Source organism: Gekko japonicus, unplaced genomic scaffold (genome assembly GCF_001447785.1).
Source record: "Gekko japonicus isolate JY-2015 unplaced genomic scaffold, Gekko_japonicus_V1.1 scaffold674, whole genome shotgun sequence".
Classification (NCBI taxonomy): Eukaryota; Metazoa; Chordata; class Lepidosauria; order Squamata; family Gekkonidae; genus Gekko; species Gekko japonicus.
Window position 1 is genome coordinate 174,642 of NW_015172574.1, and position 23,671 is coordinate 198,312.

At 47.1% G+C, this 23,671-nt stretch overlaps 1 protein-coding gene across 9 annotated transcripts in view; it reads left to right on the forward strand.

The window, feature by feature from the left end:
- Window positions 1–23,671, forward strand: part of GNAO1 (guanine nucleotide binding protein (G protein), alpha activating activity polypeptide O) — a 280,020-nt gene that overhangs the window by 132,756 nt on the left and 123,593 nt on the right. Inside the window, exon 4 of one of the 9 annotated variants that reach the window (XM_015421406.1) lies at window positions 18,603–18,640. The exons of 6 other annotated variants lie outside the window; for them this stretch is intronic. In XM_015421406.1, coding sequence (XP_015276892.1) covers window positions 18,603–18,640 — 38 coding nt within the window. Of the gene's footprint in view, window positions 1–411; window positions 428–18,602; window positions 18,641–20,040; window positions 20,073–23,671 lie in introns of all 9 variants that reach the window. 2 more of the 9 variants (XM_015421408.1, XM_015421403.1) reach the window with 2 other exon arrangements.

The following is a 23,671-nucleotide window of genomic DNA, read 5'->3' on the forward strand; positions in this document are numbered from 1 at the left end:
ATAGAGAGAAAGAAAAGGAGGGAATGAAAAGGAAAGGAGGGAAAGATGGCAAAGAGATGGAGGGAGGGAGGGAGGCTCTCCCACCCACCCCCATCAAGCCCCCACCACCCCTGCGGATCCCTTACTGCTTCAGCGGGGGCCGGGGAAGCTGGTGGCAGGGCTCTCTAGGCGTCCCCCGAGCCGCAGCGCTTTTGCGTGGGCCTGGGGGACCCAGCGGTGGGGCTGTTCAGGGCTCTCCGGACCTCCCCTGAGCTGCAGCACTTTTGGCACGGGGAGCTGGGGGCGGAGCTTGCTACCGCCACCATTTGCACGGGCTACTGGGCTGCCGGAGCAGTACTCCGGCGCGCTCCGGCTCCAAAAGACCCCTGCAAAGACATAAAATCAAAAGTGGGGGGTGAGTTCAAACAGCAGGGATGAGAAATTCAAAGTGGTCTCTACTACAGGTAGGGTTGCCAGCCTCCAGGTAATAATTATAATTATAATTGTATGGCTTTGTGTGTAGTGTAGCCAGGAGATCCTAAGACTGTCTGGCAGCCAGAAGTTCTAGCTCTTTAGCATTATGCACCACTAGGTGGTGAACTAGAGTTTTTTTTTAGGCAAGAGACATTTCAGAGGTGGTTTGCCATTGCCTGATTCTGCCTCAAACCCTGGTGTTCCTTGGAGATCTCCCATCCAAATACTAGCCAAGGCTGACCCTGCTTAGCTTCTGAGATCTGACAAAATTGGGCTAACCTGGGCTATCCAGGTCAGGGCCCAACCTCCAGGTGAGCCTTGGAAATCTCCTGGACTGCAGAAATTAGTTCCCAAGGAGAATGTGGCATCTTTGAAGGGTGGACTCATGCCCTGCTGAGACCCCACCTTTCCCCCAACCCTTCCTTCCCTTGCCTCTACCCCCAAATCTCCAGGAATTTCCCAATCCAGAGTTGGCAACCTTAACTGAAAGTCCTCTCAGTCCCTGTATAATTGGTAGATGGGAGAATCCCCTTCCTTCCCTAGCGCTCCAGAAGAGACTCAAATGCCCGTGTGCCCTTTACTGGGAGGCTAACGAGTGAACCAGTATGAACCTGGATTATTCAGTAATGAACATTCCCCACCCATGAGAATTTAATAGTCACATGTGATGGTATTTTTATGTCTATTCCCCTTCCCATGTAGTGCAAGAGAAAAACATACTACCATCCACAGGGAAGAGTCAGGTTACCCATTCAAAGATTTATTTATACATTAATTTTATCTTTACTTACTTCATTTGGGTCCCCATGGGACTCAACGTGGCTTTTACATAAGTCTCCTTTTCTCCATTTTTATTTGCACAATGAACCTTGTGAGGTAAGTTAGGCTGAGAATGCAGGACTGCCCCAAGGTCACCCAGAGAGCTTCCATGGCAGAGGGGTGATTTGAGCCAGGTTGTCTTAGATCCTAGTGTGATACTCTAACCACTACACCACACTGGCTCTCTTGCCCAATTAAAAGTCAGCAACTCATACATAATTCCCTTCACACACACACCCCTTATACACATGGCTAAGAAATGTCGGAACTAGTACTTGGTGGCGGGGAATGACTCAGTAGAGTGACTCAGTGCCATTTTAAAACATTTGTCCCTGCAGGTGAAAATGACACCAATTAATATAGGAAGTGTATTTAAGTATAGATTGCTTGAATGAGATCAACCAGTTTATTGCAGCTCTTGCCAGTCAATCTCAGACTATTCTGGCCGGGAAAGCATCTGTAAGAGGATCCCGGATCCCACTGGGCACCAAGAGCTCTCCACTTCTCAAGATTTCACCAAAGAAGGCCCTCATTTCAGGAAATGGGGCTTTCTTTTGAAGGCTGTTGAAGCTCACCTGCTTGCTTGCCATAGTTTGTTATTCTATTACAGGGTCACCTCTGCACACACTGTGACCGAGAGCGAACATTCAGCAAACATTCGTAATCCATTCAAAGATCACATCCCCTTTCGGTTGTTATAGCTACAGGTACTAGAAACTGGACAACCATGTGTACCGGAAGAGAATGCTGCATGTGATCCTTCTGACACATGCTGTAGAGTTTTCAGCCTCCAAGGGGGTGGGCTCCGGAGTTCTCCTGGAACGATAACTGACATCCGTACTATAGAGATCAGTTCCCCTGGAGGAAATGGCGGTTTCAGAGGGTGGACTCAATGGAATTACATCCTCACCAATCTCCCTCCCCTCCACAGACTCTGCCCTTTCCAGGCACCATACCCAAATCTCTAGAAATTTCTGCAGCTGGAGTTGGCAACCCTGGAATCACCGTTTTGCCTGGAAAGGGCAATGCACATGATTGTCATTCCTTCCAGTACATGTGAACCAGAACTCAGTTCCGTTTTAAAACACACTCTCCCTGTGGACACAACAAACTGGAATTTCTGTTCACTGCATGTGAGGGTCAAACTAGAAAAGACCCAGGAGATCTAGGTTTAGAGCAGTGTTCCCTCTAAGCTGAGTTAGTGTGAGCTAGCTCACAGTTTTTTAGCCTCTGGCTCACACATTTTTGACTTAGCTCAGGAAGGATGGCTCCAGAGCAAACTAATTCATGCAGTAGCCAAATCGCTCGCTCACAACTTTAATACCAGGAGCTCACAAAGTAGAATTTTTGCTCACAAGACTCCACAGCTTAGAGGGAGCATTGGTTTAGAGCCTCCCATTAAAAAAAAATCAAAAGAACCTTGGTGGGGCCCAATTCAAATCAGAGTGCTAACGTTCAAGTGAGGGGGGAGGGTAATATTTCCTCTATATCTTCTCAATTCAAATGCTGTGCTCCCATATATAGCAACCTTTATGTTTTCCTTTAGAAGGTAAATAAGAAGGAGTTGGTATGGAAAGATTGAGATCAGGAAAATGGTGTCGGGGGGAAGGTTACCCCCCCACAAACACGCCATAGTTCTCTACAGGTACTTTCAGACTTTAAAGAAATAGGAGAGTCCTAATTATGATCTCAAAGATCACAGCTATTTATTCCTCAGAAAGCCTGTTTCACTTAGAAAGAATAGTTGCTGAACTGTAAGAAACATTTGTATTCCTTCCAGTAGTCAGCTATTTAACTTAGGGTTTCCAGCCCTGCCTCAGTGGAACCTCAACAAATGCTGGGAGATTTTGAGAGCAGTGCCTGAGAGGGTAGAGTTTGGGGAGGATGTGATGTGACTTCCAGGTGACACTCTAAGGGTTTCTCCTAATCTTTCTGGTAAAGACCACAGAGACATGGGGAAATTCCTAGAACGTCACTATGGAGGTAATTTCCAGCCATTTTTACTCTCCTGCTCCTCAAGTGGGGGATTGGGGCTGAGGGGTTGTCATTTTTAAAAACATCAGTTTTGAAAGTGTTGTATTATTCTCGAGGGAGCAACAGAGGTAAGCACGGGCATGATTGTGGCTTTAGCTATACTGCAGTCTTAAAACTGGTTTACCAGTGATTCTGTCATTGCAGGGGAAGCCTGGGAATTATAGTCTTATGAGGAGAAGAAGTGAGGGATGTCTAAGCAAAAAACCCTACCACTTTACTTAATTTCAAAACATTCAGCCCTTCCACCAAACACTGAAGCCATAGCAGTTGAGGTAGGACAAAACCAATAGAAGACTGTTGGGTAGATGTGGGTCCTCTGGGTTAAAACAAGTGAAACTAAATTCATTACATATCTGAATGCGCACAGTCCATCCACTCTGGCCTCTGGGTTTTGTTTGCTGTCCTCTGCAGTGTGCGAACTGACTTGATGACTCGAACCATCCAGCAATATTGGTGTGCAAATCTGTCCTGAACTTCCTGTCTGCTCATGATTGTTGAATAGACAGACTGTCCTTCCGTCCAGGTGGCGTATGTGTGCATATGATTATACAACCCTTTACAGTGCCATCCTAGACAGAGCTACATCCTCCTGACTTGGATGGTCTTAGAAGGGTGCAACTTTATTTAGGGTTGCACTGATGGTCACTAGCAGCTATATGATCGAGAGAGTTGCAGTGTCTCTGCTGGAATAGCGGGGTTGGTTTTGAAGTACATTTTCCTTACAAAGAACCACTCATGTCACTTATGGGAAGTTACTTCTGAAATCCAAGTAGACTCGGTTTGGGTAGCAAATCCCAACTTGAGCAATTCCAGTGAAGTTTGTTCAGAAGAATTTCCATATTAATTATTGGGATGCAGGAGAGAGAAGGGGAGGAATGGGCTTTTAAAAGCAGGATAACATAAGAATCTGGCTGTATCTGATCAAAGTTCTATTTGTTTATTTACTGATATCCCACTTTTCTCCCCAATGGGGACCCAAAGCTGCTTACATTGTTCTTCACTCCTCCATTTTATTCTAATAACAAATCCAGTGAGGTAGATTGGGTTGAGAGTGCATAACTGGCCCAAAGTCACCCAGTCAGCTTTCATGGCAGAGTGGGGATTCGAACCTGGATCTTATCTTGTAAACCATACAGGCTAGTCAGCGTCCTGCTCCCTTCCCAGAGAGGCCAGCCAGATGTCCCTGGAAGCCCCACAGACAAGGGCACAGAGGCCAACCAAAGCGTCCCCCGGTTGTTGCCCACAAGCAACTGGTATACAGAGAGTAAACGGCCACTGAATATGGCTGTTCTATTTTTCCATGTCAGTTACTAAAAATCTCTGGTGCTGGTCCTACATCCATCCCACACACTGCCTTGGCCAGCAGCAGGCCTTGTTGTAAATTCAGAGAGTGGCATCTTGGGTTGGCAAGGTCCAGGTGCAACAGAAAATGGCTGCTTTGGAAGGTGAACTCTGTGGCATTATATCCGGCTGAGGTCTCTCCTATCCCCAAAGCCTGCCCTCCCAAGGCTCTACCCTCAAATCTCCAGGAATTTCTCCAACTGGAGTTGGTATCCCTAGGGGCATCTGTCACACAGCACCGCCTCTGCCCTATAGACTTGCTGCATCTGTAAACCTTTGTTTTGTGGCAAAAAATGACATCAATGTTGATGGCGTCGAAGCTGCTGGAGAAGGAGGAGGAAGACCTTTGAAGTGGCTTTTTACTCCAAACGCAGTGGGGATAGAGACAGGTTTACGTGCTGTTCTCCTTGAAGTTGAAAGGGCCAGAGATTTCTACCCACTGAGTCAGCATGCTTGGAAAGAGAAACTCTTATAATGTCACCACAGTGGCTGTCGGCTGAGATCGGCTGTGGTTTCTGAAGAGAATGTAATTCTAAGGAACAGCAGCCTGGCTTCTGAGTTCATAATCGTTGTTCAGTTGAGGCCAATGCTGATGTGTCAGAGCACCGATGATTCCTTTCCACCGAAGGATTCCAGGGATCAAGGACAGATCAGATGCTCCATCCGCAAATAGTAGGATGAGTGTGTGTGTGTGTTAGCTATGGGGTAACTTAAAGTAATGGCCGACACAGCTATGACTCAAGGATCTAGTTCTCACTGTGATGGGACAAGCCCATCCCTGGACAGGCTTCAGACGGCAAGTGAAGTTATTAAAGTGTCGGTCTTGCAGGGAGACCCAGGTTCAAATCCCCCCCTGTGCCATGAAGCTCACTGGATGGACTTTGGGCCAATCACTCTCTTTCAACCCAACCTACCTCATACGGTTGTTGTGAGGGTAAAATAGAGGCAGGGAGACCACTGTATGCTGCCCCAAGCTCCTTGAATAAAGGGCGGACTAAAAGTGTACATAAATGATTTTTAATGTACTAAATAAGGTAGTGAGGACAAGGGTTCTAGTCCAGCCTTCTCCCTGACAAGCTACTCTTCTGTGAGCAGTTCTCTCTCTTGCTCTCTTTCTTAAAATAGAAAAAAAAAAATCAACCATAAATTTCTGGCAGGGGTGATCTCTGTGAGAACTAAGCCAAAATGAAATCTTACCTTATGGACAGTTGAGGATCTAGAGTATTGTCCTTTTCTCTCGTATATCTAAATTGTAATTTTGTTATTTTGCAAGCTTGGGAAAAATAATAACAACAACAATAATAATCCAAGCTGTTCCAAGGCACAGCAAGAATCCTGCAAAGATACCTCTGCAATTTCCAAGAACTTGGCTAGATCTCGAATTGCAGAACACCATGTCACAGTCAAATATATGACTGTGGGAATAATCTCTCCTTTATTATAAAGGAGTTTTGGGTGCCAGAATTCTAAAATGCACCCCGTTAGTGTATGGGCGGAAAATATGCCACTCAGAAGAGCTGCCTCCAATGACTGGCTCCCTCAGCCAACCTGCCCTGCCATTGGCTGGGTGGCTGGGAGGGGAGGGAGCCAGTCATCGGAGCCAGCGTCTTCTGAGCGGCCATCTTCCCCACATAGACTAAGGGCCGCTTTCAGCCCAGCGGCGAACGGAGCCGATAGGCTCCGTCCGCCGGCTTCCCCCCCTCCAGCCCCCATCCTGCCCGGCGAACGGGCCCTGCATGGCCTGTCCGCCGCCTCCCTCCCCTCCAGCCCCCATCCTGCCCGGCGGACAGGCCATGCTCCGTCAGCAACAATGACTATATTCATTAAACTAATTTACATTACTAATTAATAGCTAGCATATTTTTATAAAGCCCTTTGCATTATGCCTCCAGCACAATACAGCCTGAAACTGTAAAGAGTACTATCAGGACTTCCGGTTGATGGCGGCGCGCTAGCAGACACACCTCCCAGACCTCCCGGGGGTGAAGCTGCGCTCCAGCAGAAGGAGGGGGTGCGCAGGATTGTCACCCCTCCCAGGGACCCAGTTGAAGGAGCTCTGGCCACGGGACTCTCAAGAGGTCGCCTCTTCACCGGCGCAATGCCGGGGAATTGAGGTGCTTCTCTGTCCCGACGGTTCTTCATGCTGTGAGATCGAATGGAACTAAGTGATGCCGGCCGGGGCAAGCGCAGGAGGTCCAGCATAAGAAACGGAGCTAAAACGAGGTGTATGGACCAATTATCAATGTGAGTTCAACTAAAGCCCCTCCTTTTTCTCTCTCTCCCCTCCCAACATTCTCTCTCTCACCCACTCTGTTTCCCCCCTCTGTTTCTCTGCCCTTCTTCCTTCTCAACTATCCTTCCTCCCATTCACTCTCTTTCAATCTCTGTCTTTCTACCCATCAACCTTCCTTCCTTCCTTCCTTCCTTCCTTCTTTCCTTCCTTCCTAGCTTTCTCCCTTCCTTTCTTTCCAAATTACTACCATTAACCCCACTCTGTCTCCCCCCCTTTTCTCTCTTTCCCCCCTATCTAACTCTGTCTCTCTCTCTCTACCTCCTCTTCTCCATTCCTCCCTTCCACTCGCCCTTCCTTCCTATCTAGGGCCCATCGTCTACCGCCACGACGGGCTTTCCTTACTAGTAATAATAATAATGAGATGGGCAGATGTGGTTTGCTATTGCTTACCTCTGCATAGCAACCCTGGTTTTCTTTGGTGGTCCCTCATCCCAATGCTAACCATGGCTGACCCTGCTGAGCTTCCCCATTCTTACAAGCTTGGACTACTCAGGGCTACACTAGTGTAATTATTCCCAGAGGCCACCAGCTTAAGAGCCCATACTGTCTGCATTGCACCTATTTTGTTTTTACTGTGGGTGCTGAACAGGGCCAACCCAGTTGGAACTTCTGCGCTCTGGTGAGCTCAAGGCTGTTCAGGCCTCTGCTGGAGAGATGATGCAAAGCCCAGAAATGCTTATTTATTTAGAACATTTATAGAACCTTTCTTTCTCCTGACAGTCAGGACCCGAGGCAGGTGACAACAATAGAAATAATATAAAAACAATCATCTTGGCACAAGACAGCCTGAAAGAGCTGGGCAGCAGGAAGCAGGTGCTCCCACCACTTAGCTGTTTTTTGGGCTTTCTTATGCATTCCATTTACACTTTAAAGGGACTGCAGAAGACAGCCCCAAACAGCTGTTTTTTAAGGTGTGTGTGTGTGCGTGTGTGCGTGCCTGGAAGTCATGGTGACTTCTGGCAACCCCTGCTGGGGCTCGGACATTTTTCAAAGAGGTGATTTTGTTGCCAGCCCTGGTATTCCTTGGAGGTCTTCCTTCCAAGCACTTGCCAGGGTCAGCCCTGCTTAGCTTCTGAGATCTGATGAGATGGGGCTTGCCTGGGCTATCCAGGTCAGGGCCCAAAGCAACTGTTTTTGTGGCTTATTTGGGAACAGAAAGCAAGAGTTTATAGGGACTTTAAACCCCTGTTTCTGCTCTATCCACAAACCACCATGGACTGCTTTAAAAGTTTGTGGAAGTTTGTGATGGGAGACTTCGGTTTGCAAACCACAAATAGGGCAGAATTTATCATAAATTTTTCTTTGTGGTTTGGTTTGTGCCCATCCCTAGTTCGGAAACTCTTTAAGTGAAGAGTTCAGTTGCCACATGGGTTCATATAGGAAGAGACATTCATTCACAGAGGCCTCTATATTACTATATTACTTTTAAACTATATCCTGTGGTCCAGGAAGTCAATGCCTCAAAATTCTAGGTGTCCTTCCCAAATCATTTTTTCCTCATTCCTGATCTGTAATATAGGGATAATAATGCTGGTCTACTTTGCACGGCTGTTGTAAGGATTATGACTGAAATTATAAGACAGATTTGGAACACTGAAAGTCCTATATAAATGCTAAATGTTGTTATTAGAGAAATCTCACTTGCTTCTCTACAACAACAAAATTTCTCATACTGACTATTTGCATAGATTATCATGTTTGTACAGCTTCCTGCATTTAGTTGGCAGTGTTCTTCCCTCGTTCATGGCCTCTCAGCAACTCTAATTAGGATCTCTTTACACGGAGGCCAGTTCAGTCCCTATTATAGGGTTGTCAAAATGAGAAATCTTGATTGAGCACACTAAGACCCTAACAGTGTTCTAATTCCTAATCACGGTCATTTTGGATTAGACCATATTGATTTTATTTCTTTGATCCTCGGTTGATACAAGCAATTTAAAGTCAAGACAAGAAAGATCTCATTAAGATTATATCTAAACAGTAGCTGAACTACTTAAAATAAATTTTGGTAACTGTCATTGACTATCTTTTAAAATGATCACAGGAATAACACAAATTGTGAAATGCCTTCAGAGATCAATCACTGGGCATCATCACTTACTCAATCTGGAAAAGTCAAAGAGCCTAATTCAGATATAGTTCAGTGTTCAAATTTGCATCTTGTCAAATATCCCATATAGTTCAATCATAGAGTTGCCAACACTGAGGTGGGAGATTTGGGGATGGAGCCTGGGGAGAGCAGGGTTTGGGTAGGGGAGAGACCTCAGAAGGTTAGAATGTAATAGAGTCCACCCTCCAAAGGTAAGTTATTTTCTCCGGGGGAACTGATCTCTGTAGTCTTTTTTGAAAGAAAATAAAATCCCAGATAGGCACAGAGGAATCTAATCTAGTTTTTCCCCAGAATAAGCCAAAATAATATCCTTGTAATTCTCCTTTTGCCTTATCCCAACGCATCTCTTTGCTGCACCCCTTTTGTTTAATGTGTGTGTGTGTGTGTGTGTGTGAGAGAGAGAGAGAGAGAGAGAGAGAGAGAGAGAGAGAGAGAGAGAGATCAAGTCTCAAGTAAACAGGAGAGCAGGGCAATCTCAATGTAAATTGTGCTTGTCAGAAGAATCCCCCCCTTTCCTCTGAAGAACTGTGCGTGCACATGAAGGCTTACACTTGGAATAATTTTTTTTGGTCTTAAAGGTGCCATGGGACTCTGACTCTCTCTCTCTCTTTCTCTCTCTCTCTCCCCCCCCCAAAGGAGGGAGGTGGAGACCTCAGCCAATGGAGGAAAGGGAGGCTTGGCTTTTTTTTCTCTCTTCTGCAATTGAGGGAGCTGGGCAAAAGCAGGCTGCAACGCAGCAGCAGCCCTGGGGAAGGAAGCAGGAGAGAATTCCATCGCCCTGTGCTCAGCCAAAAAGTTGTGCACTAAGGGCTAAAAATTAGTGCGCTAGCACACACTAGTGCACTTTAGCAGGAAAACTGCCCACCTAGTGGGTGGAAAGGCATATCAGCACCATTTTCCTTTGTTATCCCCATGCATCTGCCATATTCCTCTGTTCCACACCAACAGTGGGCTTTTTGCCAGCTTATTAAAAAAATGGGTAGTTGCTGTATTGCTGTATTGCTGTATTGCTATAACTACCCCCCCCCAAAAAAAAAGTCCTGTGGCAATATGGGGATGGGGAATGGTGGGTGTGAAGGGATTCTGAGCAGAGCATGGAAAACACTCCCTTGTGGATGGACACTCGCAATAAGACACTGCCTCATAATCATACAATCTCTTGTGCCTCCCTAAGAACTGTATCATGTCTGTTTAGAATGGTCAAGCATGAGGCGCTGCCTGCTCCAGGGCTGACAACTTACGGTTAGCTGTCTTGCCGATATGCTAGAGTAGGGCTCCCCCTGGCCTTAGAATGGGAAGGAAGGGGGTTGTACCACCTGATTCCTTCTCCTCCCCACTGGACTCAGCCCTTCAGCACCTCCTGGGCTGGCCAACTGCTTCCTCCCCAGCCTGTTCTTAGAGCCTAGATTAAACCTTGTCCCATCTTCTTTCGGCAACTCCTACCTATCCCCAGGATTTTTGCCTTCTCCCCCACCCACCACCCCAGTTCTTCTGGCCCACATACCCATCACCCTGGCCCTCTTTCCCATTGGCCTCCTGGACCCTTGGCCACTGCAGCCTCTGGCCTCACCCCTGCACTTTCCCAGCCCTGCTGGGAACTCCACTTGCCCTGCTGACAGCCTGTGCCTTGGCTGGGTGGCAGGGCTCCCAAGTACTTACCTTAATTCGGCGGGGGATGTATAGTTCTTCGCGGGACCATTCCCACAGGGAAAGAACAGGCGCTGCACTATTCCGTCGCCCAAACGTGACATAGGCATGTAGCCGGGCAACTCTCTAGCAATAGGGCTGGAAACTCGATGGTACCATCGAGTTTCCAGTCCCATTACCAGAGCGTCGCCCAGCTACGTGCCTACGTCACATCCGGGTGACGGAATAGTGCAGCGCCTGTGTTCCAAGCAAGAATCTTCTGGCGGGGAAGCATGTGTCCCCCGCCGGATCATAGGTAGGTACTTGGGAACCCTACTGGGTGGGGAGGGTCGCTATCAGCCTCCGTCCTGGGTCAAAAACAATAAAAAGAGAGAATCACAGGAAAGAAGGCAAAAACAGTACAAAGGCATTGTGAATGAATTTTACGAGTATACTCAAATGTAACTTTTAAGGGTGCCTTAAAGTTCCATTCACAATATGCAATAGTAGATCAAAAGTACAGTAAGAAATTCAGTGTATATTGCATCATTAGTTTCAAAACCTTCAATACCAAGCCTCAATCAGATAAGGGACCAGACACACAAAATTCAAAAGTCTTCAAACAGTCCACAAGCTGTATATCATATCCAATAAAGTGCTTTATGAATAATAGCTGTTTTGTTCTTTAATAGATGTGTCTTCAAATACTTCTTAAAGATTTAAAGTGCACAGATATCTTCAAATGCTTCCTTAGAGATTTAAAGTGCTATATGCTCTGTGTCTGATGTATCCATAAACGTCCAGATTATAGAAAAACAATAATCCATCTAATGGATTTTGCCAGCATATGTTTTCTGTCTCACAAAGGCTTCCTCATAAATGGAAAATTACATCTCTCTATAAAATCTCATACATATTTAGAATAATATATGTTGTATATTTAGAATAATATACATATTTAGAATGATATGTGTTGTAGGAATTTGCCAGCACATATATTTTCCATTTCACAAAGGCTTCCTCATAGATGGAAAAGAGCATCTCACTCTGGGGCTGGCATCATGGTTGCCCAGGGAGCTCTAGCTCTCCCAGGTGAGTCCTCCTGGCCTTTCCCTGGTGCTGCAGGGACATCTGGCATGTGCCTGGGGCAGCCTGGCCCACTGTTGGGAAGTCCAAACTCAGTGGCAGGAGTCCCACAGAGTGGTGGCTCTGTGCCAGCACTGGACATTGAGGTCTCAGTGCTTGGAGGCCTTTCCCCCAAAACCTACCACTAAAGCAGGAGGAGCTGGATAAGCACACATTCTGTAGATCTTAAGTCTCAGAGAGTTCTCGCAAGCCAATCAAGTGTCTCTGCATCTGTTGACACAAAGCTCAAGAGAACAGGCCCGTACATGCAGTTCCCATCTGGTTCACTCCGCTGTGCAAATAGACTCCTTGCTCTTTATCAACCTTACACCTTCAGCTGGAGCTGAGCCGGAGTTAGCCAGCACTGCTGAGAGAGTCATCTCTCCATCCAAGGCTGTCTGGGAATTTGTGAGACAATTCTCTGGAAATTAGTTTTGCTTCCCAGGGGGAGAGAGCGTAACCTGGCTGATCTCATCCTGTGGGATGCAGATGTAACCAAGTGTATGCGCTTGCACGGGATCCAGGAGTCGACTCTTGGTCAGAAGCTGCTGGTGGTGCTGCACTGACCCCTGGTGGAAGAGCACTGCTATTGCATGTTACTGCCATTCTAAGCCAGCCGCAAAGGTGCAATCCATCGGCTGTAAGGGGGTAAATCATAACAGTAGCCCATCTCTAGCCTCTATTGCCAGCCATGACAGACGGCAGCTCAGCTGCTGCTGAAAGCCTTTGACCAATGATGCAATTATTTGAACACTGGATCTCATAAAACCAATTTATATAGCAAAGAGCTGCCACTTGCTAACAGCTGGGTCCAATCCATTCCTGCCACTGGAGATTCTTTCATTCAGAAATTTAGATGAAGGGTTCTGTAAAATGTTATTCTTTGTTAGCTTTGCTGGTTGCTTAAATCATTTGACTTTTTTGTATGCCCTGATTTTAAATGGCTTTGTTTTGTTATCTGCCTTGGGTCCTACTTGCCTGGGAGAAAGGTGGGCCTATAAATATGGAAAGTAAATCAAGAACCAGCAATGAGAATGTTTATGGCAAATAGCTGGACATCACAGACCACACTGCGACCCCTGGACTGTTGTTAGAAGAACTGCCCTGTGGTGCTCTAACTGAATTAATGTTATAAAAGAGAATGAGGACTTTACATCAAATCAGTGTATTAAAAACTGAATATAGTTTATTGGACACTGGAACATGTATTTTGTTAATTTGGTTGGACCACGTGTATTGCTCTTCTAATATAAATTGAATAAATTAAAAAACAGACAATAAAATAAACAATAAAATGAATATTTTAAAATTGAAAAGGACGACTGTAAAATAAAATCACTGAGGCATAAAACTCTATTGTGCACACCTTAATCCCAGAACGCTATTGTTCACCCCTTAATTCTCAGAGCACATGAGAGTCTGGGCTAGAAATGAAGCTTGAACAGTATCTCTCCTTATATATAATTCTGTTTTGGTCATGGACTCCCCTGAACATTTCAACATGCTCCCAAATCACTTGGCTCCCTGATCTGTCACTTAGAGAGTCTCCCTATCCACTGGCTGTGTTGCCTGAGTCCTGCCTCCAACATTCTAAACAGTTTGCTGTTCCTCCCCCCCCCCCCATAGCCAATCAGAACACAGAGGTCATTTGTATATGTGGCCTGGTTGGCCTTTGCCTTGGAACACAGAGCTCGTTTGCACATGCGGCTTCATTGGCCTTTGCCTCTAACATTCTAAACAGTTTGCGGTTGCTGTTCTGAGGTAAAATGTGTTCTGAGGTAAAATACATTTCCCCTAGTGCCTGTTGGGGGAAACCATTGTTGCCAATCTCCAGGTGAGGGCTGAAGATCACTCAGAATTACAACTGCTTTCCAGATGGCAGAGATCAGTTCCCCTGGAGAAAATGGTGGACTCTGTGTCCTTATGTCTGCTGTGATGGCCCCTGTTTGACAGCCAATGTGCCATAGCAATCAGGGCGTCTGAGCACGGTAGAGGCTGCAGGTGGTGGTGGTGGTGGGAAGCTGAAGAGTGAGTGGGAAATAAAGGTAGGTTGATGATTGGCTGGGAAGGAGATAGGGTTGCCAACTCCAGGTGGGAAATTCCTGGATATTTGAGGGATGGATCCTGGAGAGGGTGAGGTTTCAGGAGGGGTGGGACCTCAGACAGGTACAATGCCATAGACTCCACCCTCCAAACCAGCCAGTCCCTCCTGGGGAACCATTGTTGCCAATCGCCAGGTGGGGGCTGGCGATCACTCAGAATTACAACTGCTCTCCAGGAGGGAGGGGGGAGGAGATGGAAAGCTAAAGTGAGAGGGGCAGATCAAGGTAGGTTGATGGTTGGGAAGGAGATAGGGTTGCCAACTCCAGGTTGGAAAATTCCTGGAGATTTGAGGGGTTGAGCCTGGAGAGGGTGGGGTTTGAGGAGGGGTGGGACCTCAGACAGGAACAGTGCCATAGACTCCACCCTCCAAACCAGCCATTCCCTCCTGGGAAACCACTGCTGCCAATCTCCAGGTGAGGGCTGGAGATCACTCAAAATTACAACTGTTCTTCAGGTAGCACAGAACAGTTCCTCTGGAGAAAATGGTGGACTCTGTGTCATTATACCCTGCTGAGGTCACCACAGCAAACTGGCACTAAGTGCCCAAGGCCGGGGCACAAACCCAGAGCCTCCTTCTAGAACTCGTATTTATTTCCACAATGTGCCTTATTCCTAGTTTTATATATTTGATGATGGTGGTGGTCGTGGTGGTGATTGTGGTTGTGGTGCCTTTAAAGTGTCACAGAAACAGTTCTACTTACAAAAGTAGAAGATAAAATAGGAGAGACGGAAAGAGCATTGTATATGCTCTGCGACTGGAAACAACCCAAAGCTTTAAGCGCATGAAGCTGCCTTCTACTGAATCAGACCCTTGGTCCATCAAGGTCAGTATTGTCTATTCGGATGGGCAGTGGCTCTCCAGGGTCTCAGGCGGAAGTCCTTCATGTCACCTACCACCTAATCCTTGAATGCAAACAATTGAACTGAACAGCTCAATTATTCTGTTTTTCCAAATTGTGGGAGAGAGACAGGGAGGTGCTGGGAAAGAACTTTTGGTGCTTGGAAAGAACATGGTCTACCTGAGATGCTAGAGAACAGCTAGTTCTGAAATGATAACTGATAAACCTACCTGTCCCCAGCCCTTACAGCCTTCCTGCAACCTGAAGTGGTTCAGGTCACAAAAAAGCCTTTAATGCTCAGTATTACTGATGCTACAACCAGGAATAACCTATTCTCCAACCACAGCTTTAACATGGAGAGAGACGCAGGATGCTCTGTGAAATTGACTTTTACAGTCTACTAGTACAGGAAATGTGAAACACTGGAAGGTTTGGTTTTTTTTAAAAAAAGTATTAAATCTTTATTTACTTCGTTCTTTGTGCATAAATATAACCTCTGTCTGCAAGTCCTGTGCTCTTAGACTCCCTTGATGCTTTGAAATCCAGGCCCCTAGGCAGGTCCTCGGTTGCCGTGCCCTTGCATAATAATCAAAGAGGAGAAGTCTGTGTTTGTTAGGGCAGGACACTGTGGCCCTTCAGTTTCCCCTGCAGCCTTGCTGAAAACCCTGGTTCTGAGTTGTGCACTCCCAAATCAAATATCCTTGCGATGGAAAATGCTAGCTAGCAAAGCCGCTTCTCTTCCTCTGCTATGAAAACAAAGGGCTGCCAGCAAAAGGAACGGAGGTTACCCTCAAGATAAAGGATAAACAAGTCCATATGATTCCCTTTCCCTGCCAAGGGTTGCTTGAATAACAAGAGCTACCCCCCCCCTTTGCCGTGGGTATCAGGAAGTGCTCCACAAGTAGCTCTGACTCTCCTCTCCTCATGGGAGCCGAGAGACTCCTCTTCCCACTGCAGATCTGGTCGCTTGAGAATTCCAAATGAACCTTCCGGGGGACTTGGGAGGTCTCTGAACAAGAGGGTTTTTTTTTTCCCTAGGAGCGCCTGGTTGCAAAGCGTCCTCTCTCCCTTCCGGCATGCGAGCTAATTAGCAAACTCACTCTTTGTTCAACATGGTTTTCTAATTTATCTCTTGGGCAGCCAACAGCGGAGGGGTTGAATGTCAGAACATCCAGCGTGTTGCCACAGGGCCTGACGGGCTGAATCTCATGGGTGGTACTGCAGGCAGGCCGACCTTGAAAAGAGGCAGCCATTCCTCAAAGCAGGTCTTGTTTGGCTAGGGAGCTGTCTTAACAAAGCACTTTCGCAAGGCAAAGCATGCACAGGGTGACGAGGATTTGTCCCCGCTTGCTACCTGAAACGTAGAAGATGAGGCACCGCATGGATTTCTAGGGGGAGTTTGTTCCAGAAATGAGGAAACACCATGGAAAAAGTCCCTGCCTGGCTTGAGAAATACTCAGAGCAAAGCCTTGTTAGTTCCTGGGCAGGTTGACACGTGAAAATGGCTGTCCTTCGGGGGTCCTGGTTCTGGGTTTTGAAGGAGGAGGAGATTGGATTTATACTCTGCCCTTCCATCGGAGTCTCAGAGCGGTTTACAATCTCCTTCCCTTCCTCTCCCCACAACAGACACCCTGTGAGGCAGGTGGGGCTGAGAGAGCTCTCAGAGAACTGCTTGAGAGAACAGCTCTGTGAGAACTGTGGCTGACCCAAGGTCATCCAGCTGGCTGCATGGAGTGGGAAATCAAACCCAGTTCTCCCAGATTAGAGTCCATGTGCTTATCTATTACACCAAACCAGCTCACCAAACATGATATGCTATAACATTGCCATGGTCTGAGTGCCAGTCTGGAATCAAGGAGAACATGTATGCTCCAGGAGAATGTGCGTACTCTGTAGTGGGTAAATCACTGCTGTCTAGAGATGCTCTTAAGACACCAAAACCACCTGAGGCACGGTGTCCCACTACCCACAGGGCAGAGCTCATCGTGTACCCCAGTATTTATTACTTGTTCGTCCATGCTTCCCTCATTTTGACCAGCTTCCAAGCCTTTCTCGTATGTCCAGATGTGCAACATCAGTCAGGGACTCTCTAACCAGCCCACACATTGGTACATGCTGCCCACGGCAAGTTAGACATTAAATACCCACTTGTGAGCAAAAAGTGTTCCACGCTCCTTAGAAACAAAGGCACTTTTCTTCCTCAAGGGAAGACGTTTCCCAGTGTTCTCATTTTCCATTTCCTATGGAACTGCCAGCAGATCAGGGTCTGGTGGGGGCCAAAAGCTTTTTAATCTGATCTTGTGTTCGTCTAAGCCAGTGTGGTGGTGGTGTTGAGAGTGTTGGACTAAGATCTGGGGCACCCAGTGTCAGAGTCCCACAGCAGTCAGTCTCAACAACGTTCCTTCCGAAGGATCAAGTTTGTTGGAGACAGGAAAGGCAGGTCATCTGTGCATACATTCTTTGTTAGAGCTAAGGGGTCATTTCATAGAAAAAGAGCTAGGGGAACTCATTAGCATAACTCATTAGCATATGCCACACCCCCTGACATCACCGGAAGTGTGTCATAAGGCCACACCCCCCGCCCCCAACGGTCCCGGCCACCGCCGCCGGCCTTGCAGCTCCACTGCCAAGCCCCATGAGGGGCCTGGTGATGGACTTGCAAGGCCGGCGGGAGTGCAAGGAAGCCCCGCGAAGGCCCTCCCTGGCCCCAGGCAGGGGTGGGGAGAGGCAGGGAGGAAGCAACTTACCCTCCCTCTTCTCCTGCCTCCTCCTGGCTAAATGAGGGCCGGAAGGGGGGCGGCCGGAAGCAGGGGCGGGGCTTCGTCATGTGCCCCGCCCCCCATACCTCACCCGGGGGAACTGCAATCCCCCGCGATCCCCCCCGAAATGACCTCTGGAGCTAACTCTCCTGGCGGGAGAGGGGAAGATATACAACATTCATAGTGGGACCCCCTGATGGAGCCGAGCCAATCAGAGGTGCAAGCCTTGCGCCGAAAATAACGGGCCAGTTCCCAGGCAGGGCAAAGCGCGTGAAGTACCAAGGTCATGCTAATAGAGAAGACACAGCAGAAGAAGTGAAAGCTAGCATTCCAGAACATGAAGACGCTCACCCAGCGGCCTCCTTCCCCCCTCCACATACAATGGCAGCGTAGCTGACACCCAGGTTCGAATCCACACTCTGCCATCTAGGCTCTCTTCACGACCTTGGGCCAGTAACTCTCTCTTGGCCTAACCTATCTCATGGGGCTTTTGTGATGATGAAATTGGAGGAGGGGACCACATGCCCCACCCTAACCTTCTGGAAGAAGGGGACATAAAAATCAACTCAGTACAGTGTCCATTATTCCAGTGGTGTAGCCAGTTTGGGGTAGTGGTTAACTGTGCGGACTGTAATCTGGGAGAACCAGGTTTGGTTCCCCACTCCTCCACTTGCACCTGCTGGATGTCCTTGGGCAAGCCACAGTTCCGATAAGAGCTGTTCTTGAAAAAGAGCAGTTTCTGTCAAGAGCTCTCTCAGCCCCACCAACCTCACAGGGTGTCTGTTGTGGGGAGGGGAAGGGAAAGGAGTTTGTAAGCCGCTCTGAGACACCTTTGGGTAGTGAAGGGTGGGGTATAAATCCAATCTCTTCTCCTTCTCCTCCTCCTTCTTCTTCTTCCCTACTGACCATCATCAACCTTGGACAGCGTACAGCATTCTGTTTGCTTGTAGAATTTTGTGCACACCACAGAATTCCATGATCTGTGGATGGAACTAGCTAGATGTTGTTTCACGATCCTTCCCTCCCTCGTCTTTTTCTTCTTTTTTCTGACTGCTGCTCATGGGGCTGCAATGGAAAGTGGGGATCTGATGTGGGGGGAGGGGCTCACGAGATCTTTCTCCTTGCCCGGGCCCCACCAGTGATGACCACCTGCCCCCCTCCAATTGGTTTCACTCCTGCTGGTGATCCAAACAGATCTCCCCAGTGGAGTTAACAAGGTGGTAGGAAAGAATTAAATAGCACCTCTCCAACCAAATCATTATGTCACTATTCCTGAGTTAAATACTGGTACTGAAAATGGGTTCTGAAGCTAGTTCTTGGCATAAATTATGTCCAGGATCAAGTATCTTCTGCCCGATATCCTTCTCCACCACATTGCCCCAAACAACACTGCTGGCACACGTGTGTGTGTGTGTTCAAGTCCTGGTTGGGATGCTCTCTGTTGAATGAAATGCAGGCTGTCTGCAGAAAGAATATCGATTATCACACCGTTTCTGGGCATTGCTGCTCAAAGAGCTATTAATAACAGGCCAAACTGCAAACAGTCGCATCAGGACTGACGCACCGTGGCAGGGTATGTAGCACCTCTTGCAGCCATTTCCTGAACAAGCAAAGAGAGAATCAATAACAAAACCAGAGCTTTGCGGAAAGCTTTAGGGTCTGTCCATCGAAACCAGGGGTCAGCAGCCTTGTATAATTAAGGGGGCAGCTACATCAACATTCAGAGCACAAGATCAGCAGAGAGCCAGTATAAGAAAGGCTGTTTGCATAACCAAAAGTATACTGCTTAACATTACTGATAATTGACATGGTGGTTCATCATCTATTGCCGATTTCCCACAAGCTGCTGTTCCGTGCTCGCTCTTCCCTTTGCCCCGATCGTACGTGTGAATTTCACACCATGTGCTGCACAGCCACATTTTGCTCCGCAGTTTCACCCAATTTCCCCCGCGTCTACTCAATCCTGTGGTTTTTTGGGTTTTTTTAGGATTGAGCAGACGCGGGGGAAATCGGGCGAAGCTGTGGGGCAAAATGCGGCTGTGCAGCACATGGTGTGAAATTCACACGTACGATCGGGGCAAAGGGAAGAGTGAGCGCGGAGCAGCAGCTTGTGGGAAATCGGTCTATAACATTTCTGCAGCCCAAACACTGGCTATCGTGAATCCTTAATTAGGAAGTCACGATTAATTAGGACTCACAATAATGGATTTAAATTAAGGGTGGGAAGGTACCGGCTGGATATTAGGGAAAAAAAATTTGACAGTAAGAGTTGTGCAGCAGTGGAATCAGCTCCCTAGGGGAAGTGGTGAGCTCCCCCTCACTGGCAGTCTTTAAGCAGCGGCTGGACAAACACTTGTCAGGGATGCTCTAGGCCAGGGGTGGCCAAACTGTGGCTCAGGAGCCACATGCGGTTTCACACATATTGAGTGCGGCTCCCGGCAGGGCGGCTGGGGAAGCGAAGGGGAGGCATGCCTCCCCAATTGGTCTTCCTTTCCCCAGTCAGTGTTCCCCTCCCTGGGTAGGCTTGAGGTGTTGGAGGGGAGCAGAGAAAGAAAGCATTTTAACTTTAAGTGCATTCTCAAAGGGCCCCCCCCCCAATGGATGGCTTGGAGAAGGCTTTTGTCTCTTTATTTGCTTTATTTGTTTCTCTCTCTCTCGGTCTCTCTTTCCCCCTTCATTCCTCCCTCCCCATCTATATGCTTTCTTTCCACTTTTCTCCCTCTCTCCCTTCCTTCCTTCCCCCTCCCTCATCTATTTGCTTTCTGTTTCTCTCTCTCTCTTTCTTTCCACCACTTTCATTCTTTCTTTCTACCCCCCCTCTCTTTCTCTCTCTTAGACAAATAAATATCATTAGCGAACAAAAAAATCATTGGACAAATAAATATCATTAGCAATATCTGTTTTTACCCTTTTTGTTTTCGTTTTTGGCAGTCTCATTTAATGTTAATAAAAAGCAAGTTTGCATATTTTGCAATAAAAACATGTGTGTAATATTTGTTCATGTCTTGTGGCTCTCAAACATCTGAAGTTTATTTTATGTGGCTCTTACATTAAGGACGTTTGCCCCCCACCCCTTGCTCTAGGCTGATCCTGCACTGAGCAGGGGGTTGGACTAGATGGCCTGTGTGGCCCCTTCCAACTCCGTGACTCTATGATTCTGTGATTCTAAGTGACACACACCAGATCTCACAATAAGTAAAGAGCACCATATACGATTGTTTTAATGCCCTGGCATAAATCTGTGCATGGTTCACACTTTGATTCCTGGCAGCTGTTTCCTTCTATTGTTTCCCCTTCTGTACAGTTTCTCTAAGAATCCTTTTAGTTCTATAAAAAAAATCTTTGCCTGCCATCCCCCTCACATCTTGGTTATTCCAGCATCCCACCTGCCCTCCATATATTTTAACTTAAGGCTATCGTTTCCCTTTTTGGTTTGATACTGAGCCCCATTTGGCTGCAGACCCTGATCTGAACAGTCTGGGTTCAGCAAATCCCCAGGAGTGGTTTCTCCCGTTCTATAAGTCCTTCAGCTCCTTCCGATGGGCCAGTGAGACCCAGGTCTGAATTCCATCCTGGGCAGATGGTCCTCTACCAGGAGTCAGGACTGGGGCTAATCCTCTGCCACCCCAAAGTTGGGAGACTGGCTTTTCCTGGAGACCCGTCTTCCCTCTCCCCTTTCCTCCTTTCTGATGAAGTAATTGATAGTTGAATTAAGTTATTCTGGTCAATATTGAGGCAGTTGCTCATAAGCTATTGATCATTCTTATACAACAGTTTTAGAGATGTTGATGTTGTTTTGACATTTTTCCAGTTAGGGTTTTATTGGATTTCATTGTATTAATGCTGCCTTGAACTGTCAATCTGCCTTGGAAGATTTTTTATTATTATTTTTTTATTTTTGCGCAATTGAAAGGCAGTATAAAATCAATCGTAATGACGGGCATTTTGCTATCTGTGGAAAACAAACTGAAAGGAGCAGTCTTGTTCAGTGCAAAGATAATAGTTCCAGAAGGGTAGCCGTGTTAGTCTTTTGCAGCACATTTAAACAGGAGTCCTGGGCACCGTCAAAGACTAACAAAGGCTGCGATCATACGCACAATTAGACCCAACATAGGTGCGAATGCTGGGTGGACTTAAAGGGCACGATCAGACAACAACATCTGGGAAGCGCCCCGCAGTAGTCGGTAACCTGTTCTGCTCCACCGCAGAAGCGGAGTTAACAGACACCAGGGGAAATCTGGTAGTTAACAGGTCGCTACGGGCCACAGATGGACTTTCCTGTGTCTGATTGCTCCAGCGCGCTCTCATGGCGTCAGGATGGTCTGATTAGGCCATCCTGACTCCATGCCGTTGTTTCCCCCCCCCCTTCACAGTATGCACACCATCGCAAACTCCATAGGGAGCCCTCGGTGCGGAGGTGCGATTCATTGATCCCTAGGTTAAGCGCAGGGGGGGGGGGAATGGCACAAAAAAACCCTGACTCACCCATCTGATCACGCACTGACGGGATGCGCCCGCAGCTTCAAAGGGAGGTGTGATCGTGCAACTGTGGGTCAAATTCCTCTGGAGGAAATAGCCTCGCTTCCCCCCCCCCGTTTTGTCTGGTGCGTGTGACCACAACCAAAATCTCTTTCAGCATCAGTTTTCACGAGTCAGAGCTCACTTCATCCAGTGCACTGGAGTGTCTGTCCATTAGGCCAATGCAACTAAAGGGTGCCCACTCCAGTGCCTCTGATTGAGTTCTGGTTCATAAAAAGGCTTATGCTGGAATAAATGTTGTTCATCTTGAACAGTGCCGCTGGACTCCTGTTTACTTTGCTTAGTCAGAATCGCCTTTCTTCTGATTTTCAAGGAAAGCTTGGTTACATCTCTGCCACAGATGCTCCCAGTACAGAATATTCTCTCTTAGGGAAGTGGGAATAAACTAGATGGTTATACCTTTGTGGTGTCCAGATGATGCTCAGTCACACCATTGCCGTGCAACATCGCCGGTTACGTGAAACTTCAATACCTGGGGGGGGGGGCATTAAAATTCAGCTCTGATGGTGAGCAGGGTTCCACCACTGCTTATTAAAATCTTTGTTCAAATGCTTTCCAGTTTTTTATGCTACCCCTTTGGCCAGTATTTGGAAGGTATGCTGATTGAAAAATGAGATTATTTTTTTTAAAAAAAGTTACAGGTTTTGCTTTAAAAAAATTAAAAAAAATTAAACTTTGATTGTTAGAATTGCAGCCTGGACAGGAAGGTGACTTGCTCTTATTCTCTTTTTTCATACCCTAATAGGTCTGCTAGAATATTACAGAAATGACTCAAATAAAAGTCTTGACAAGAGAACCATATCCTGATCAGTAGGAGAACTTAGACCAGGGGTTTGCTACAGTACTTTCTACAATTAAACAGATGCACTACATCAAAGAGCCCAGTATATGAAAGCCCATTCACATAACTGAAAATATACTGCTTAAGAGAGCCAGTTTGGTGTAGTGGTTAAGTGTGCAGACTCTAATCTGGGAGACCCGGGTTTGATTCCCCACTCCTCCACTTGCACCTGCTGATGTGAACCTTGGGTTAGTCACAAGCTCTGGCGCAGCTGTCCTTGAAAAAGAGCAGTTTGTGTGAGAGTTCTCTCAGCCCCACCCACCTCACAGGGTGTCTGTTGTGGGGAGGGGAAGGGAAAAGGAGTTTGTAAGCCGCTCTGAGACACCTTTGGGTAGTGAAGGGCGGGGTATAAATCCAAACTCTTCTTCTTCTTCTCTTCTTAATATTATTGATATTGCCATGTTGATTAATAACAAACCCAGGTTGTTGCGACTCATGAGTCTTTTACTAGGGATGGCCCACACAAGGTCTCAATATTTGCATGATGATCAACCAGAGCAATTGTTTTAGTGCACTGGCAAAAATCTGTGCATGGTTTGCATTTGGATTCTTAGAACTGTTCACCTCCATTGTTTCCGTTTCTGTAACCAAGAAGCCCCCTAGTCCCACTCAAATCTTTTCCCGCCGTTCCCTTATGGTTCTACTGGTTGTTCTCACATCCCACCTGCTACTTCAGTATGGCGGTGGAAAGTGCCATCAGGTCCCAACTGACTTGTGATAACCCTGTAGAGTTTTCAAGGCAAGAGACTTTCAGAGGTGGATTGCCATGGCCGGCCTCTGCACAGCAAC